This window comes from Elgaria multicarinata, chromosome 6 (assembly GCF_023053635.1).
Source record: "Elgaria multicarinata webbii isolate HBS135686 ecotype San Diego chromosome 6, rElgMul1.1.pri, whole genome shotgun sequence".
Lineage (NCBI taxonomy): Eukaryota > Metazoa > Chordata > Lepidosauria > Squamata > Anguidae > Elgaria > Elgaria multicarinata.
In genome coordinates this window covers 49,154,737-49,175,583 of record NC_086176.1, presented here as the reverse complement: position 1 = coordinate 49,175,583, position 20,847 = coordinate 49,154,737, and the positions used below count along the sequence as shown (strand labels likewise).

Sequence of the window (20,847 nt, the reverse complement as noted above, 5' to 3'; positions counted from 1 at the left end):
TTCCCAATTGCAGCTACACATGTCACTGCGTTCCTTCCACATGCTGTGTTGATTGAGGTGATAGGACAACTAAGCAACCAGCCATTTTTAACCCTAGAGTTATTGCTTCCCTTTGCACCTCCCTTGTCAAACTTGAAAACAGACCAAGAGACTAAATAATGCTATGCCCACATTTACTTTCCATGTGCTTATTTTTTAAGTTATTATTATTATTATTATTATTATTTATTTATATAGCACCATCAATGTACATGGTGCTGTACAGAGTAAAACAATAAATAGCAGGACCCTGCCGCATAGGCTTACATTCTAAGTAAGGTGTTGCAACATTTTCGCCAAGTAAAAACCATCCATATTACTACTCATTTCATTTTACACACAAGTACAGCCAAGATCACTACAGCAAAGTACAAAAATCTGTTCAACGCAAAACACAACTTTTTTTAAAAAAATTATTCTTTAAAGTATTTATATGTCACACTGTCAGGATGGTTCACAAGAATAAAAATAAATTATAGATAAATAGGGAAACTGATTAACAGTAAAACATATGTAAATAAGGATAGAAACGTGGCAAGTATAAAGTAAACTTGAGCCGGAAAAGCCTGAGAAACTAAAAAGGGTTTTGCCTGGTACTGAAATGACACCAAAGTAGTTGCTATATTGTTCTTTGGGCTACATTCTAGATGACCCTGCCGCATACATCAATATGACCTGGAACTATCTTGCTCAGAGACATTGTTGAAAACTAGCATTCTTCCGAAAACTGCAATGATATCACAATATGCAGACCATATTCAGAAGGCGTCTTCATCCCACAGTCACTACCTTTAGATTAACAAGACTGAAGCAAGGAAAATACATCCTCAAAGCAAATACTACAATCCAAACAGAATATATTCTGCATCTTTAAGCAGTATATTAAGCTACAGCATCAAGTGAAATTTTCATAATTTAAACTCTCTGAATAGAATCATATAAAACTCCAGACACAATTTGAGCCAAGTCATTGTGCCTTAAATACTACGATTAAATAATATACAACATCTCTCGGCGTTTCCTACAACATGGAAACAAAGACAACATGAAACAGATGCGCCATTAAGCTCCGCCACTATAACAATCTGTGTCCAGTATACAGGAGGTAGCTGGTTTGTTTTACATCCTCTAAGATCCAAGCCCAGCTTAATATAGGCAGAGCCTTTGATCAAACAATAAAAAGCCAGAAAAATAAGTGATTGCAGCAGAGGTCACAGTCTATTACTAATTTATACAACACCTTCCCTGGTTCTCAGAGATTGGCAGCTATGAACACTCACACATTGGGTAGGAATGACTTTTCTAAACAAACTGAAATTGTTACCATCTATAATTCACGGAGAAAATGAAAACTTTCCCCCTCCCTGCGCATTAAATCAAAATGTTCAGAATCGACAGGGACAGCCAAATCCTCTCCCCTAGTATAGATTCAGAAGCAGACACTCTCAGCTGGCATAAATCAAGATACGTCAACTGAAATCAGTAGGCTGTGCCAAATTATGCCAGGCAAAAGCCTAGCCCTTATTTCTTAACCTTTGTTTCAGATCAAAGACCCAAAGAGTAAACTCATTTGAAAGGCAAAAAGCAGCCCCTTCGCACATAGAGACAGAAATTCTTCCCTGTGCTAAGCACCAGTGCAAAAATGCATTAGCATTTAGCAGCATGAGCCACGGACCAGTGGCGCCATGGGGATAATAGCATGCACTGATGCTAAGTTTTTATTAGAACTTGTATGCACTTATCTATACCACATGGCTATCCAGAGATTTCTACCTCCCTCTCAAACACCAAATGTGTCAGAAAATATAACAAAAAAGTAATATTTGGTTCTTTTCACTGGCACTCTTTTAACATTATCTTATTAAACCTTTGACCAATAGATTTACTAAAAAAATAAAGACCTTTCATAATGAGGAAATGGACATTTCCTTCTCAAGCATAGAACGGATTTTTCTATAACTAGAATATTAATGAGAAAAAATTAAAGCCAGCTAATTATATGAAATACAAAAGGCCAATTATTCTAAAGTCTGCCGTTTGCTTTCAACCATTTTTTATTTTCCAAAACAAGTACTATAATCACATTAATCAAGCAAAATCACCCAGACTCCTTTAAAAATGACACATTCTCTCTCTCTCTCTCTCTCTCTCTCTCTCACACACACACACACACACACACACACATATATATTTCACATTCATATATGAATGAGAAACAGTACAGGAAAAATCATTTAAATCATTTCCTTAGTAATACAAGTAATATTTAAATAGATTTAATAGTACTGCTCCAAACCAGTGAATTATGAGTTTAAAACCTATTAAAATGTAATGTTTTTTTTTCCCTGAGCTGAGGGGAGAGAGATTTAAATCCACTGAATTTTAATATTTCAGCTTGAGCTGCAGGAGGTAGAGAAAGTCCAAATGAACTATTCCATCAGCACCATTCAAGCATGAACATTTTAATCAGTTTTACTTCCTTGGAGTTCTCTAACACAGTTTACGCTGTCATTCTGAAAGCACTTAACACAGAGAGTGTGAAAAACCACCAAGGCTTGTTATTGCCTTCACAATTGATAGCAAATAATTTTGCAGGCTTCCTATCATTAAAGTGTCACTGCTAAAAATTGAGGTTCAGCACTTCTTCTGCTAAATTGTATTTTTTGGAACATCACCGCATACCTGGTTCCTACATTTTTGCTACATTTCTCTCAGCGATAAATAGGCACACAAGTGCTAGCCTCCATTCGTATGCTGCAACATAAACAGTGAGATGTGGTAGTGGTGTGCAGTCCATGAGCGCATGTGTGCATGCACACACACACACACACACTATGCTGTGTGTGTGTGTGTGTGTGTGTGTGTGTGTGTGTGTGCACAAGTGTATTTTAATATCTAGATATAGATACAAGAGAGGAGGTAATAGAAATGATAACAGCTGCCAAAATGGATGGCGGCAGTGATGGGAGTGGGGGTGAATTGTGCATCCATCAAGTTTTTGTGAAAGTACAAGTTACTATTCCCCTTTTTAAAAGTGCAGTAAGGTCTGGTTCAAGACACTTTGGTGCTCTAAGAGATGTTGCTTTTTACCGGTTCTCTCCCTAGCCAAAATGTTCTGCCTAGATAAGTAAATATTTGTAGTGTAGTGACTAAAGTGTTTGACTGGGAGTTGGGAGATCTGGGTTCTAGTCCCCACTCTGCCATAGAAACCCACTGGATGACTTTGGGCCAGTCACAGACTCTTACAGGGTATCATCTAACATATGACAATTATGCAGAAGACCCCTCCTTATACATGCTTCCTCATTATACATTTAGGTTACAATCCAGTCAACATGAAACACTTGTAAATCCTTGCTAAATGTAGGTTGAAACCAATGGGACCCGACAATTCTTAATTTTGGTTGGGCCATGCCCTTCCTGGGTGTCCCAATATATCTGCTGTCTTCCTCTTCTCAGTGGGCGAGTGGGGTGTGTGTGTGTGAATTCATTGCATCACCTGATAGAGCTCAATTTGAATTTCTTCAAACCCTCCTCTCATATTATCTTAAGACTCTGACAATACAGACATAATAACTTCAACATCAAATCAGCCTGCTTCCTCCCCCTATCTTCTTCACCCTCCACCAATATGCTTTTTGCAACATATTGCTTGGTGAAGAGATCTGGGTAGCAAAAAAACTTGTACATTTTTGTGAACTTTTGGTTGACTTAATAAAGGTAATGTACGAATATGGATTTTGAAACCACCATCAGTGTAACCCTAAATAAATACTGTTTTATCTAAAATTCTTATTCAAGGCCCCACTCCAGATACTTAAAAAAACTATAGCTGTCCCTAATTTTATTATTTATTTATTTAAGGTATCCATATACTGTCTTTTATATTATTTATTCCAAACAGCAGAAGACTGCACATTCCTGCCTGTATTGCAAGACAGATGAACATGTATACTCATATTAAAATATGCACTGCAGATGAGAATATCATTAGTGACACAGTCTTATGTACATTTCTGCTTATAATCAAAATGACTATATCTAAAATCACTAAAGGAGGTTTTCTTGAATCTGAGTGTGCTTATCCAGAATGCAATACGGTAGTGTTTCTAGGGTCTCATCTACACCAAGCAGGATATTCCACTATGAAAGTGGGCTGAAAACAGTATATAAAATGCAGGAGCCGCACTACTGCTTTATAGCGGTATTCAAGTGTACTGCAGGATCTACACTACTGCTTTATAGTGGTACTGAAGTGCACTGATAGCTGTTGGGGCCCATGACACATCTATACCAAGCAGGATATAACACTATGAAAGTGGTATGAAAGCGGCATATGGGCCCCAACAGTTGTCAGTGCAGTGCAATACCGCTATAAAGCAGTGTGGCTCCTGCCTTTTATATATCGCTTTCATAGTGGAATATCCAGCCTGGTGTAGATGAGCGACAACTGTATTTATTTTTCTCTAACTGGTCTATTGCACCTTTAAGAGTTGGATAAGCAGCAAGAATTCAGGGATTGATTTATTTTTCTAGTCTCCCTGCAGGGAAAAGCTTCACCTGCTGAATTTCTCCTTGTCTCAACTGCTATTAAAGAAACAGGAGCCTGTATATGGGATAAAATATAACAATACTTTCTGTAGGTAATGCATGTGAGATATTTAAGTGGATCCTAACTCCCCCCTCCCCATACACAAAAAGATATCCCCGCAACCCAATTCTCTTTCTTTCATACCCAAGCGGTGTGACTGACAACAATGAAAGGAAGGTCCAAAATAAAAATCTGTGACTGGGTTAGATTTCTGAAAAGAACAACTGAAAAAGAATATGGCATAGCAAAGAAAAATTCTGAAGCTCCAACGACAGTAAAATGGGGTCTTCTCACAGTAAGCCCCTATACTTGGAATGAAGATTCCATTTTTATTTCCATCAAAACAAGCCTTCCTACAGGTGGAGAAAGTGAGACAAGGCAATGGTTTGGATTTCCCAGGTGGCCAAATAAATCCAGAGAGTCCACCTACTCTCTGTTGACATCCTTTCAAAAGGTAAAACTGCCCCACATTCAGCCACACTATCTCACCCCCACAAGAACAGAAGCTACCTAAACTAGTCTCTCTTTCTCACAAACGCACACACACACAGGGGAGAACACAGGATCATCACATGAAGCTGCTTTGTGGGCAATTCAGGATAGATAGAAGGAAGTACTTCTTCACGCAGCACATAATTAAAACTATGGAATTCTCTACCACAAGACATAGTTATGGCCACCAATTGGGTTGGCTTTAAAGGAGATTAGACAATTCATGGAAAGTAAGGTTATCAATGGCTACTAGTCCTGATGGCTATGCGCTAACCCCAGTACCAGAGGCAGTATGCCTATGCATACCAGTTGCTGAATAAATGTGGCCCAATTTTATACCATACTTATGAGTCTCATCGCTTTATTTCCCTTCCTCCACTCGCAATGCTAGACTATATGGACCTTGATCTGATCCAGCACAACACTTAAGTTCTTATGAGAAAGGTTCTAGAGCAGTGCTTGAATTATAGAAGAAGTATGGGTCCCTGAAGGAAAGCCACAAACCACATCCCCTAAACCTTCCCCAGCTTTACTCAAATTATCACCTCATAAGCCTTCTGAAAACAGTAGCTAAGTGGGAAAATGCAAAATAGGAGGGAAGTCTCCCCCAGTTCTCCTATAATTCAAATAACATAGCATCAGAAACTCTGCCTTTCATGAAGCTGTGCCTAATATTTGGGGACATATTTCAGACTCTCCCATCCAGGAGATATTGCACAATTTCTGGCCTCAGGTAATACAACAAAGCAAGAAGGCTGTCCATTCTTTGAGGCCACTTTATCATACACACAAAAAAGGCACGGTAGGCATTGGATAAAGAAAAATAATGTCATGGGAAGGAGATTGGCTTCACTGTGCGCAGCAACCCATGTTCCCCCTTGTCTCAGTCATTATTAATCATCAACATCATCTACACACTAACTGAATTGATTCTGGTACTTCACAACCATCCAAAGATCTGAAAATCTTCCTTCCTCCCAATCCTAATTAGTTCTGCCCTGCTCCCAGATATGCCACTGCAAGTGATCAGTTACAATGGCCCTGAGTGGAGCCATTTTCTATATCATGGTGTGTGTATGAAACAGATAAAATAAAATCTAATCAATCTTGTTTATCATACAGCATTTCTGATTTAGGTCTATCAATTGTATATTATTCCAATAATGTGTGTGATCTTGCCTTTCCTCAGGAATAAGCCAGGAAAAGTTAGTCATGACTAGATAGTCCCATTTATTTCGATCAGAATAAGTCATGACTAACTGTATCTTTATTGTGCCTCTAATGTTTAAAACACAGCTGGCTACTACACTAAGAATCCACACTGACTTGAATACAGGGTTCCTGTGAGGTAATTTTCACTGATTTACCCTGCTCTGGAGGTTTGGAGGTCCCTCCAAAACAGCATGAGATGTAGCAAAGTGGAAATGGATGAAAATCACCTTCCTCTGGCAAGAGCGTCCACTGAATTGCAGTGCCTTCTACAAATCGAAGTACTTCTTCCATTTGCAGAAGAGCAAGTCCGGTTCTAACCCACCGTATATAAAACTATAACCTTACATGAAGACACAGGAGAAGGGGAGGGGAAACGACCACTAATTACGTACTTGATTACACCAAACAAGACTCATTAAATATACAGAACATCTCAGTGAAGAATCTGGAAGGGGGCATTAGATAAAGCAGTAAGAGCAGCTTGGAATAAAAACTCTGGAATATGAACAATGGCAAATTATTTTAGCCCCTTGTTAAAATTATAACAGTTAATTTTCTCCTCCCACTTGCTCCCCTAAACACATACCTTTCCTCCCATCATTTCCCTCAAAAAACAATTTTTTAAGAAGAATGGCTAATATTTAACTTGTGTCAATCTGTCAGTAATTTTGCATGGAACATGACCTGTGAAAGAAGTCATTATAAGTGTTTCATTCCATTAAACACAACTAGTTTACTGTCAAGAGAACAACCCCGTCTCTCCATGTTTCAAGTTCATTTCGGCATTCCACATTTAAATGGCATGGATCAGTGGTTCGGTTCATTTACCAATGAAGGTAGAATATTGCGAAGTTAACAAGGTGTTTCATTAGGTTTCATGAAATTCTAGCATCAGGCTATGAAGGATCTACAGTGTACTATAAATACATGTTCACAAAGTAGAACTACACAGTAGAATTTCTTTTGATCAACCCTCTATTACTACTGTATTAATCCTGAGTCCTTTTTAATTCTACAAAGAACTGCACTTTCTTTCACCCACATTATTATTTATTTATATCATTTTTACACCCCACCTTCCTATATTAAAACTAAACTCAAGGCAGCATGCTTCTTCAGCAACCCCAGGATTTTCATATAAATGGTGTACTATTGTGTTGCAGTTATAGATGAAAATGTGATGAAAATGGCTGGGAAGAACTATTTTATGCTCTGAAATGCAAATTCAGTGAAAACAACCACCTACTGAGGCAAAGCCCTCCTATTTCCTTAACAAAATTAAAGGCCTTTTGTGAAAGAATTTCATTTTCACATTTCTTTATTTAAGTATACACACCACTGCAGAGCACTTAAATTAGTTTGAGATACTGGAACCCAAATATACAAAACAAATTTCTGAGCATGCAGCTAGCGTGGATATATTTACTTTGGGCAGTTTATAGTTCACAATAACATAGAGAAATTAAAAGGAAGATTTTCACCTGAAAACTTCCCAAGTAGTTTAGAAACAAAGAACTACACATTCTGGACCACAACATAGAGGCACTCTGATGGAAGAAAAAAAGTCAAAAAATTTTTTTTAGGGAAAACCCCAACAACTTTACAAATCAGAAGAAAGCTATGCTCTTACTTTCATAACTTACATTTTTTAGAAATCTGACCTTTTACAATTTATTTTATTCAAAGAATATTTAGATGGCAGTAGTTTTATTAGGTAATGAAAACTAATTGGGAAATTATTCATCTTCTAGTCTCCCCACTGGAGCGTAAAAGACATACAACAAATGTTATTCATGATTCCACACAACCCACTCTGTCTGATTCATCCTCTTCTTTCTAAGGGGCACTTCAGAGGAAATAAAGGTTACTCTTTCCCATTTATATTTTTTAATTGACTGCTGGTATTTTCTTGTGGTCAGAAGGATAGGAAAGAGCGCTCAAAATAGCCTATTAAGAAAAACAAGTTACAATCAGACCTCCCTTTACACTACTGTCAGCAATGATCAGAGTGCCCCTATTTCCTTGTTAAAAGACAGAAGCATAAATGAAGGAATATCTTCACTACAGATTGATTATTCGGCAACCCTTATCCACATCTTCACTCAGCAATTTGAATTTTAATGAAAGCAAATGGAATAATTAGCATTTCAAAGTGTATTTGATACACTGCAGTTTTTAGAGACTTTTATGTATATTCAATACACAAAAGGAAAAAAGCATTTGTGAGTGGGCAGAAAAAGGGAAGACATGGTGGTACTTTCTTCATTAGAATGACTTAAACAATTGCTTGCATTAACTGAATAATTACAGATGTGAATCATGGCCTATTAGTGGTTTTTCCTCACCTTTATTTTATATGGTTCCTCTGAACAACCAACTGTTTTATCTGCCTTTAGAAGCGAATAATTAAAAGCTTTTTTAAAAAAAATAAGAAAGCCATTAAATATTGCCGCTCATACAGGTTGTAGCATCCAATATGCAGGAGGCAGATTGTTTTTAGTCAACTACGCACGGTAGCATTTGGTATTAAGTTTAGTCGACAACTGAAGAGATAAAATCTTATCTCGGTTGATGCCAATGTTGAACCCACCAATTCTTAAAACAATTGAAGGGCAACTGAAATGTAATGGTACATGGGCACTTTGAGTCATACTGTTTGATGCCTCATTCCTTAAACACATTTACTTCACAATAAGGCTCGTGACTTTCAATGAAATGTCCAAACATATGTGATTAGGATGGCCGTCTTGGACTGGTCACCAAAGGATACCCCATGTACAAGTAGAAAGACCTTCCACATGGTCAGATTTCCTCTTAGAGCTGTGGTTCCTTGCGCCACACTGAATGCTGCTCCAGAAGGATCCCCCAACTTCTAGGATGAGCTTTTAGGAGTCTGAGCAGTTAGGGTGCACACATGGAACGCTATGTGAGGCTCTTTGAGCCTTGGCTGCAGTATGAAGAGTACAATGATTATACAGCAACATTAGAATCATAGAATAGTAGAGTTGGAAGGGGCCTATAAGGCCATTGAGTCCAACCCCCTGCTCAATACAGGAATCGACCTTAAAGCATACCTGACAAATGGTATTTGTAAATAGGTCAAAAGGACATTTTGAATTGGGAGAAAAGACCATCAATAAGTTGGTAAGATGAAATACTTTGATTATTCCACTGATAGTTAAGACAGATGTAATCAAAAGTTGCTTTCACACAGGAAGCCAACCATTTGTGACCCTATGTGCCTAAGGTAACCTTCCTATTGTGCTCTTGCACAGCACATCAATCACTTGTTTCCAAGGTCTACACTCCATTTTTTTTTAACCCAAAACAGCAAGCACAAAATGGTCAAAAAATGCTCCCAGTGGAAATAGGGGCAGGGGGCACTTGCTGGCCATTTTTGAAGAGCTTTGTCTGTTATGCTTCTCAAAACTTGCACAGATGTTACTTTTGGTTTCTTTTTTCACTCACAGAAAGCATCCACTACCATAAGCAATATGATGTGTGTGCAGAAAAGAATCAGATATGAGGGCCAATATGTACAGATTTATTTGCTGTGGTTAATGATTTGTTGCTTTTTGGGATATAGTTAGCCATTTTTAATGTTTTATTATATTTTGAAATAGAATTTGTATTGTTAATCACCCTGAGAGCTTCAGTTTGAAAGATCGGTTGCAATTTTGAAAAAAAAAATGTACATAATACATCAAATGCAGGGTTTGCAGAAACAACTTTTACAAATTTTCCATCTTATGCAATGTCCTACTTAGTCTTCTGCTGTGGCAGCTTCCGCATCATCAAAAGATGAGACTGTGGAAGTTGCTACAGCTGATAACTCACACGTTACATTGTTCATGAAATTGGTGTCTCTGGTGAGTAAAGGAGGAGCTGAAAGTCAAATTGGCACAAAGTCTTAATCATATGTGTGGCAAAGCACCCCAAGGAGGAGATCCTTGTGTCAATTTAATAGCCATTTTTGGAGTTTATGCTCATTTTAAAGCTTGTGAGTCAGGAAAAATGAAAGTGAGAAATGGCCAGTTGGTCAATGGTATTGTGAACAAGTTGTTAGGAGTCTTAACTGTAGGGAAGAGGCTACAACAAGGAGCCGACTTGACCAATTTGCAGCAGAACAGATAATCCAGGCTGCTGTGAACATCAGTGTCCAATATGTTTTTGACTCTCTGAAAGAACTAAACTTAACAACAAAAAAACCAACCTTTAGAAAAAAGAAAGTGAACTAATAAAAAAAAAAAGACTATTAAAGCTAAAATGGAAAGACCACATACCCCAATGATTGCGTTCAGTTCTGCCATGGTCACTTGCTTGGCACGTTCCACAGCCTGCACCACTTGTTGCTGGTGCTATAAATGAAGATCAGAAACAGAATAAAATTATTTGCTTTCTAGTGAATTAAGCACAGAATTTCCTATTTCTTTTTCTCCTCTAAAACTAAACTTTTTAATTTTATTTTTTAAACATCTTCAGATTGCATGCAGGCTTGAAATAATGTGTGCCTTAAAGAGCAAGAATTCTGGGTGGATTTGTAAGATAGCAAGAAGTGAGTTTTTATGTTATCCAAACCAAGGAATTAACTGGAATTCAACTTTCATCTCACTTCCCAGAGAGAGCGTTCTACTCCAAGATAGGCAACAACAGCATACCAATCTTTTACTTAAGAGGACAGTGCTGTTCTAGACTGCAAAGACTGTTCTCTAGATTTCAGCCAATCAAATATTGTGATTGAAGTGATGTGTTTGAAAAACAAGAGGTGCATTTGGGCACTCACCCACCACACTAGTTCCTTGTCAGAAAAGCACATGTTAGTCCCCATTCTCCATAAATTGTGGACATGATTTGCTTATTTTGACATAAATATTCCAAAATGTGCTCTAGCTTTGAATTTATTTATGTCAATAAAGGGATTAATCCAGAGTTGAAGCAATTGCAAAAAAGTAGAGAAATGGGAGAACAAGAACATATGGCTTATACACCCTGGCCTTTTGTCTGTATGTAAACAAGCTAAAGACAAGTTTGCTAATTCAGGATTACAACAACCCTGGTTTCAGAAGATGGACATTGGCATGTTTCAAAGATGCTCAATTATAGGAAGACATTCTCCCATACGCACTATTCTCCCATGTGGGAGGCAGAATATCAATCAAAATGTGAAAGAGTTTGACTATTTTGCCATAAAGGTTAAGGCTGCGATTCTAAATATACGTAACTGGAAGTTACACTGGGAAAAAATGTAAATGGGACCTTCAGATAAATGAGTAAGGTCTGGACTGAGGTGGGCTTACCTTTTCCTACATACTCTATTGTTTTAACTGTCATGGCTTCCCACCCACCTGCCCCAAGATCTCCAGAAACTATAGTTTTCTAAATTTGCTGAGAGTTTGTTTGTTAGGCACCTCTGACCTCTACAAAAAACTACATCTCCCTGGGTTCCTTGATTGTAAGTCATGACAGTAAAATGCAATTTATAGATCAAGATCAGTTAGAAAGAAAATATTGTAAAGATGAAATAATAGTGCTCAATTCAGGAAGTTTGAAACTGGGTCTGCTGGTAAGTATTTCAGCTAAAGTAGTGAAATAGTACTGTTTCACGCCAAGTAGAATTGTGCACAAAACACAACAGAAGGCTTATTAAACTGGAATGCCACAAGAATCTCTCATTTAGGGGAAGTGATTCTCCGAGGTGTTGAATGATGTTCCAAGGAAGGGTGGAATGCAGAATATTCTAGCCCTATACTGAGGGATAATATCTTTCAGAATTTCCAAACAGGTGGTTGACAAACTGATACAAGAGACAAGATTTTCCTTAAGCTAGCTATAATGTCGGAGACATCAGCTTTGTACTACCAACAACAACAAAAAACATATAAACATGCTCAAATGTGTCATCTGGAAGGGTGTCCTGCTGTCTTTTATCAAGAGAAAGGCCTCTTTGCACACGGGGGGGGGGGGGCAGTTCACACGATCAAAAGAAGCCACCATGGCTTATTTAAACCGCGGTGCGTGTGGGGTGAGATTTCCATAATATTAGGCCTGATGCATGACACCTAGTTTGCTGAAGAGGCCAGAATGCAGGTTTCTCCTCTCCTATGTGTTGTTCATAAGACCTGGCTACTGCCTCCTTTACCTCTATCCTGTTCTTTCTCAGCCCAGTCACACTGAATTTTGAGTGCTGCTTTGCTTTCTGTATTCTCTCAAGCTAAGGTGCAGGTGAATTATTTCTGTATTTAATGTACTGGTCGCTCTGTAGCAAATTGTTCACAACAGAAACAAGGGCTTGGCCCCTGCTTTTTGCCTTGCTCCTTGTAATGCCTCATAACGAGGGGAGCCAGAGGAATCTGGTTTGGGGGTGGGACTCGGTGCGCCAAGTCAGGCAAACTTGCAGTCTCGCACCTTTTTTGAGTAGAAATTGTGATTTGCACAAGCACAGATTTGCAGAAGTCCACATTTGTGCAAAAACTTAGGTGAAATATTTACGGAAACCGCAATTTTGACATATTTGTGGCTGTAAATAGTGCAATTTACACAAAAAAGCAGGCATAAATGGTCCTTTACGTCTGAAATTTTGCACCAATTTCACTATTTATGGTTGAGAATTTGCGCCAATTACAATTTTTATAAATATTCCCATCCAAGATTTTACACAAAAACGCAGCACGTGGATAAAAATATATATTGCGCGCTCTTGCTGGGCATCCATGGAGCATCGGGTGGCTCACCCTGCAGATACGCCTGGGTCAGAAAGAGTACAAACAGGAATGTAGGGGAGTTCAACCATTCCTATCAATAATCCCATCTCCAGCAGCATCTCAGTTTGCCCCCAATGACCTGATGGTCATAGGACTGGAAAACTCAGGACACCTGGAGCTATGGTCATTCTGCCTCAGATGGTGGGATGGAAATCCAGGGTCCTCCTCCTCTTTGCCCTTTCCATTCTGGATTTCAAACTTTGTTCATGCTCCCTCTTCCCCCCACCTCACACATTCAATCCTCTTATTAGCATTTCCATCACTTTCTAATCCTGCCATTGTTCTTTTCCTCCCTGTCATTCCCTTTTCCTTTAATTCCCCCCCCTTATTCCCCAATGTCTGGAATCCTTCACATCCTTCCTAGACCCAAAACTACACCTCCAAACTCAGGATCTGTTTTTGCTTTAGGTTTGACAGGCAAATAACAAAACTCCATATCCAGCTCGAGGCTGGAAGTGGGTGCTGGAAGTCCAAGGGCTGATGTCTGCTTTGAGCTCACAGCATCCATCTTGCACAGAATCAGTGCAAGCTGCCTCCCCTCTCCATCTCTAAGCTGCTGGGGGAGGCTTGTGGATTTGTCTTCACACCTGGTAGGTGCTCCTCAGAGCTACTGGGGAGATAGAGGTGTGGGGCTTGTCTTTGTGCTTGAAGGATGGCCTGGGTTGGGCACACCCATTGTGTGAAAAGCAAAGGAAGCCTGTCCTCCACTTTAAGCTCTGGTATAATTGGGGACAGGAGCTTGTTTTCACTGCCACTACAACCTTAGAGTTGGAGAGAGGTGCAAAAGAGACATTACATGGGGTCAGTGACAAGACTTTTGAAGAAAAGGATCCTAGTAAGAACAACTTTTTGCTTAGTAAACAAAACCAGTCATTTTTCCCTATCTTCAAGGATCATCTTCTATATACTCTACTGAACAAAAGAAGTGTGGAAGTGAGAGCCAAGCATGAAGGGGGGAAGTTAGTTACAAAAGGAACAGCTAAGCAGAAGGAGAAATAAGGGATGTTTTATGCAAATACTAAACAGGTGAAACAGAGATGGCTCTAGTAATATATCTGCAAATGTGTAACAGTTATTTGCACAAATAAACTTGTGGGCAAACCTTCTCAACCAATGGTTATTGAGTGTCTGCAGCTAAAATAATATAGATACAGCAGGCAAATGGGAAGAGTGAAAATCAATGGGATACTGTTATCCCTGGATATAAAATCTGTAGAAAAGACAGAGTAGGTCATATTAGAGGTGGCATTGCACTATATGTCAAAAAGAGGCACAGCTTCCAAAAACTTCCAGGGAACAAGTTTATCCACAGAATCACATGGGTGGAAATTCTCGTCAAAAAAAGCAACACAGTACTAGGCACACATAGTATGCTACCTGACCAAAATTCTAATGGCAATCTTAAAATTCAAGTAGAATGCAGCAAAAAGCAGAAAATATAATAATGAATGCCATCAACCACCCAGTCATTTTGAGTGTAAAATGTAATTTCAGGCCTTGAGAAGAAACATTTCCAGATATAGTTACTTATAAGCCAACAAGCAAAGAGGTGACTCTTGATTTAATTACAAGTGATGCCAAGCATTTGAAGCAAAACAAACACTATTTTAAAATTAAATAAGTGAAACTGGGAAATTACTCCCCCAAAACCAACACATCCATATTTAATTTCCCAGCAGCAAATTTTATAAACACTACTGGGTTAATTAAAGGGAAGGTGAAGAATTCAATTAGAGGGTCATATCCTTTCAACATATAAACGTTGGCTTAAAGAGGATGCTATTCCACATATTAGAAAGGGCACAAACAAGTCCAAAAGGATGCCAATGTAGCGTAAAACTGCAAAGTCAAGGAGACTACAAAATGCAATACAGATGCCTTCAAGAAGTAGAGGTCTTGCCTGAAAGAATATACTAAAAAGAACAAACTCTGGCAAATTTCCTAGAAGGCAAGACAAGAAGTCTGAAGAGCAAATGGCTAGAAAGATAATGGGGGTCAAAGGAACACTGAAGGAAGACAAAGAAGTAGATAAAATTCTTTGCATCAATTCTATCTATTAATAGAATAGATAGAAGTAGCCAACATTTGGGTTTCCACCCCCATCCCCTCATTAATATTCATCTGATAAAATGGAAAATAAATGCAATGGATGGATGAAGTTTTGAAAATGATAAAATGTAGAAAGCGACAGCTGTTGCTAGCATTGAATGCCAGTCAAAGGGTTCCTACAGTACATAAATCATGAAGGTGGCACCACTTTACACCAGCTAGGCACTGCATGCAGAGACACTAAGGATCAAACTACACAATACGTTAAAGCGGATCCTTCTTTACTCACAAATAAGCATGTAGTGCCACAGTTTGGATCAGGACCATCACACATGGATAGGGAAGGGGGGTGTAAAAAAAAGAGGGTGAGGGAGCCAGATGCTTTTGATTCCTGGTTGTAAGTGTGCTACCAGAACATCATGTGACAAGCCTTACAAAATATCTTTTAACTCTAGTTTTTAAAAGGCATCCCTACTCTTCTCTCTCTCTCTCTCAATCTAGCGAAGAGTTCAAGGTAGAATGACTATGCCAATCTAGCCCACCACTCAGGACATGGTCTGAAGTAATGGGCTTCTATCAGATTGGCTCTACAAACAATAATTGGAGTTTGTGATTAAATGCGCTGAACAGATAAGCTCAGGCATTGGTCCAGACATTCAAAGCCTAATGTGATGATACGTTCCTCCTCCTCCTCCTCTCTAATCCTCCTGCAACCCAGCCCCGCTGCCCTTCATATGTTGGGAGGGTGAAGATGCCCAGCAAGAGGCCTGCTCTATGTAGGCTCCCCACATAACTTAAATCCTTGATTGCAGAGGTTTCTAGATTGTACACAAGTATAGCACCGTCCCTACGGCAGACCTTTACGCTCCAATGCATGGAGTATCGCAGGGCAGCTAATGCACCTCTACTGTGCCTTGCTGGCCATGTGTCTTCTTTTACATTCTTCTATTTGAAGGACTACCAGAGGACTGTTCTGCATTTGAAGGATGCCCATACCAAGTCCAGTTTAAAGACAAAGGAACATTGGAAGGAACAGTATTCATACAGCAGACAGGCACACAAGGCACATGGTCACAGTCTTCCACACTATGGTGACTTGTACTGTATTTCTAATTAAATTATAATTGCTTCTAAATTTGCATTTAGACATATCAGCACATGCAAAAGTTATGGAAATAGGTGTCCTCTTCTTCTTTGGTAGTGCATGTCCTCTTCTCTGGCAGTTTACAAGTAGCCACCCACTCCTGAGATTCTAACAGCATGAGCCTTTATATCCCTGAACAGGGCATAAAATGTTTATGAAAGCTTAGTCTAGGAGGAGTATTCCAAACATATACTGGGTGTATCAGACAATAGGGGCCTCCATCTGAAGCAATGTGTCAAGGCCATTGCTAATGTAGGGCATTTCCTAAACCAACCCAAAATCTGAGAAGCACCAGGAAGGCTTAGTCACATCCCCTTTCCAAATAGTTTGATTTCTCCATTCTGAGAAGCACAGAAAGGATTGTGACATTTCAATATCAAACATTTTGCTTCTAGGCATCAATAAATATTTTGTAGGGGCTATTCTGGGGTATCCAAATATCCCTTTGCTCTTAAATGTAATCTTTGTTTCACTTAATCCCCTTTCAGATGGCTACAGAGTCCAGATTTGCAAATACTTTGGAGATAACTTTTGAAAGATTTAGAAAAGTAGGTATAACCCAAAAAATGAAAAGAAAAACTAAATCAGTGCCCTCCCACAGAGAGCTAGCAGAGCATTAAAAAAAACTTCTAGTAGAACACACTGGCTGAAAAGAGATTTAAGAACTGGAGGATTTTCTTTATGCTGATGGGAACTAGAGGAGTTGGGGTGGGTGGGAAAAGCAGGTCTTAACTACAGTAAGAGGCTTTTCATCTGTTATAAAGAACCGGACAAAGAGAAACCAAAGACATTGTATTCATAACTGGGTGGAAGCCATGGTTTTCGTGAAGCATATTTTTTCTCTACCACAACATAAAGCATCCATTGCCTCTTCCAGGCTCCTCGGGGAAAGGAAGTTAAAAAAAAAATTGTGTGTGTGTATACACGTGTATTCATTCAGTGGAAGAAAGTCATGCATGCTTTAAAATGTCGCAAGTTAGCAAAGGAAGTTTCAACGTACTGCTAGTACAGGGATGGTCAAGCTGGCGCCTTCCAGAAGTTTCAAAGTCCAACTCCCATAATCCCTTGCCATTGGTTGGGGTTGCTGGGAATTGAAATCCAAAACATCCGGAAGGCACCAGTTAGAGTAATTCTAGAGTAATGTGCTAGAGTAATTCATCTGAGATAACAGAGGAGATAAGTGCAGATGTGGGAGAGCAAGGGCAATTTGTGTGTGAGAGTGGAAGGGACTGGAGAATATTCCCAATCACTTAAATCTAGTTAAGTATCAGGAAGTATTGTACCTGCCTCTAGTCACAAGGGGAGGATGCACACTTTTCTTTGCTTCTTCACCTTATGCAAACAATTACTTCTGGATCCTATTCTAGTCTTGGGAGAATTTAGTTCACTCTTCAGGAGTCTATTTTTCTTTCTTACCAAAGAACCCACCAATGTGTTTCAAATTTTCAAAGTAGGAGTGCATACTTAGAATATCTTAAGAGTTACGGCATAACTAATCTACATTAAATGTCTCTTTATTTGCACTCTCGCTTTGGGATGTAAGACATGCCTAGCATGATCAGACCATGCCTAGTCTAACATTTATTTATTTATTTATTTATTTATTTATTGCAAGAATCCAAGATACCAGGAGGCAGTAGATGCTTAACTGCAAACAGGCCAATGTGCCACCAAATAGACCACAATCTACTTTCTGCCCACCGCTTGTATTATAATGTGATTCTAGAATAGACAACAGAGAAGTTCTATGTCAATATTGTTGGTTATTTTCCACTTTGTTAATCCGAGTTTATGGGGAATGTACTTCATTACAACAGACCACAGAAGAATGAGATCATCTCTCTCTAGTCTAGAATAGCAAACAGCAGTACTTTTTTTTGCGTAAGGCAAAGGATTAAAAAAAAGTGCCCATCCTTCTTCCCCTCTACCCCGACTTTGATTTGAAACAAGATGGATGCCATATCCTACTCTTCACATCACTCCTTTGAGAAATATCAAGAATATATTACCGATAGGTGGGTAAGAACATTTCTTAACTTAATGAACCATTTCCAATTTTGCAAGTTAAGCACGGCCCACTGAGTAGTTTTACCGTATATCCATTATGGTCCAACTAATCTGAATATGGTTACTATCAGAATACAATTTCCAGAATATTTTTTGTATTGATTTTAACACTCAGCAGAAAAACCACCAGAAGAGAATAGTGCTTATGTGGACCATATCATACAACAGAGACCTTTCAGCATCAACACATTATTGTACAAGTGAAAGCCTTTGCTCATCAGAGTGCCTATAATGCTCATTTATGACTTTGAGCAGCCAGGAGACAACAATGATGGTTATTTCCCAGATAAAAGATGCTAGTCACAGGGAAATTGACATCAATCACATCCGAAAGTTATGACTGGCAAAAGAACACAGCCCAAAATGTTCTGAACTCAAGGTCTCCCGGATTTCCATACACTGCAAACCTGCATTTCCTTTACCCGAGAGGAAAATGGATTGTTCACATTTCTTATTGTTCTATTGATAAGAAAACAAGAGCAGAGATGGAAAGTAAAGGCAAAAAAAGCACAGAAGAGAAAATGGGAGAAACTAAAAGAAACATAGGAAAACTGAAGCTATTTCCAGACCATCAGTTTACGGAGGACTACAAGTGATGTTACTCGTTGGTTGTTACATGGGGATCAAGTCCCTCAAGGTTGGACTACTGTAAAGGAGGTATCACATTTTTCCAATGAACAATATTTTGTTGCTGAGAAACTATTATGCCTTCCCTCTGGATATCTACGGTTATTGCAAGAACTGTATGGTATTAGTTGAACAAGATTCACCTGCACCCAATGAATACCGCCTCCAACATATCTCAAACACAGAGCAACACAAGTCCCTTATATTAAATACCTGTGCCATTTTGTGACATTTTATTTAACATTTTCTAAAACCCAGAGCTTAAAAAAAAACCTGGAAAATATATGCAATAACATCACTACCCTACTCCTGCCCACACGAAATCTGTAACAGGAAAGCTCCTTCCTCCATCAGTTGTATGCCAATAGAGTTCTATACCAATAGCGCTGGATGACAGTAGCATGAGTGTACTTGATGGGGAAAACCTTTTTTTATTATTTTGTCTTCCCACAAAAGAGAGATGGAAACCATTTCCTAAGGAACTGGTTAGGTTAAGGAACTGGTTCTGTCAGGGGTAGACAGAAATTTAGTCTCCAGATGTGTTGAAATCCAACTACCAGCATTCCTGACCATTGGCTATCCTGATAGGACTTCCTGGAGATCTACCTTCTGCCCAGCTAAGGGGAGGAGATGGAGAGACAGAATATGACCCGCACAAAGGTACCCAGCAAGTTTGTAGGGGACCAGGAACTCAAACTTGGGTGTCTCACACCAACAACAACACTCTAACCTCTGTCCAGGACTGCCATCAGCCTTGGGGCAGAAGGTCCATTGCTGATAGTGCCCTGGAGTCACTGTTCTTCCTTTTCACTGCTGCACCTGTTTACCCACTCGTTTGCCCAGAGCAATGAGCAAGAAAGTGGCAATGTCAGTATGAATATGGAGCAACAGCTGCTAGTATCTGCTTGCGCTTACCTTAGCAAGCAAGCAGATGGAAGCCCTCACAATGCAGAGCATAAGGATCCATAGAGGGAGACGAGCACCACACAGAGGGTGTCTTGCCTGAGGAGAGCCCAAAACCTGGAGCCAGCACCAACTCTGTGTCACAATGACGCATTTGAATGAGCAAACCAATGACGTCAGCTTTGTGGTAGATGCTTCAGCATTGTCCCTAGCAGCTACAACGGAACAGTGGGGGAGGGAAGGGAAACGAATCCTGCCTATTAGGAAAGACTTAGTTTTCTTTTCAGAGTGATTTAAGAAAACTCATTTGACAAAGTTTGAGAATGCTGCTCTAGCAAAAAGTGTGGCCGCTGCTAAAATTGGCAACTACACCCCGCAACATGCACGTACACACATGTTCATATCACATCACGTCATAAGGTACGTTCTAAAAGATAGGAGAAAGATAAAGGCAAGCTATTAAATATGTGGCTGTCATTTTCAGTGACAGCCATGCACTTAGCATAACATCTAATTTGGCCCTAATCTACAGAATTAAAAGTTAGTTGACTTACTGGATAACCATAGTTACTAGAAATATGTATACACAAGATATTAAATACTAAAAAGGAAAAGACCTGAATTGTCCACAGTTTTGAGCTAGTTTGCCTTGGAGATCATTTATATAGCAAGGTCAGAATGTTCTACAGCATGCTGATTAAACTGCCCTGAAAATAGTTTGTACAACGATGACATACCACGACTCCAATCTTAGCAAGAATCTCTGGCGAATTTGATGATGATCTCTTGCATCAAACCATGTTAGCGCACACCATTGATTTCTTACGAAGTTAACAAGCAGTAAGATGAGTTAACCTGGCACTATTATCAGGCACTAACACTGCCATCAGCGCATGCAGCCAATGTATTTTGTTCATTTTTCCCAGAGGTACAATAAAGAAATGACTAGTGACAATCCCAGC

At 39.2% G+C, this 20,847-nt stretch overlaps 1 protein-coding gene across 4 annotated transcripts in view; it reads right to left on the bottom strand.

The window, feature by feature from the left end:
• LOC134400794 (transducin-like enhancer protein 4) overlaps positions 1-20,847 on the bottom strand; it is a 151,465-nt gene that overhangs the window by 71,114 nt on the left and 59,504 nt on the right. For 2 of the 4 annotated variants that reach the window (XM_063129371.1, XM_063129372.1), the window contains exon 6: positions 10,618-10,692. The exons of the other annotated variants lie outside the window; for them this stretch is intronic. In XM_063129371.1, the coding sequence (XP_062985441.1) occupies positions 10,618-10,692 (75 nt within the window). The remainder of the gene's footprint in view (positions 1-10,617; positions 10,693-20,847) is intronic. 4 annotated transcript variants of the gene reach the window in all.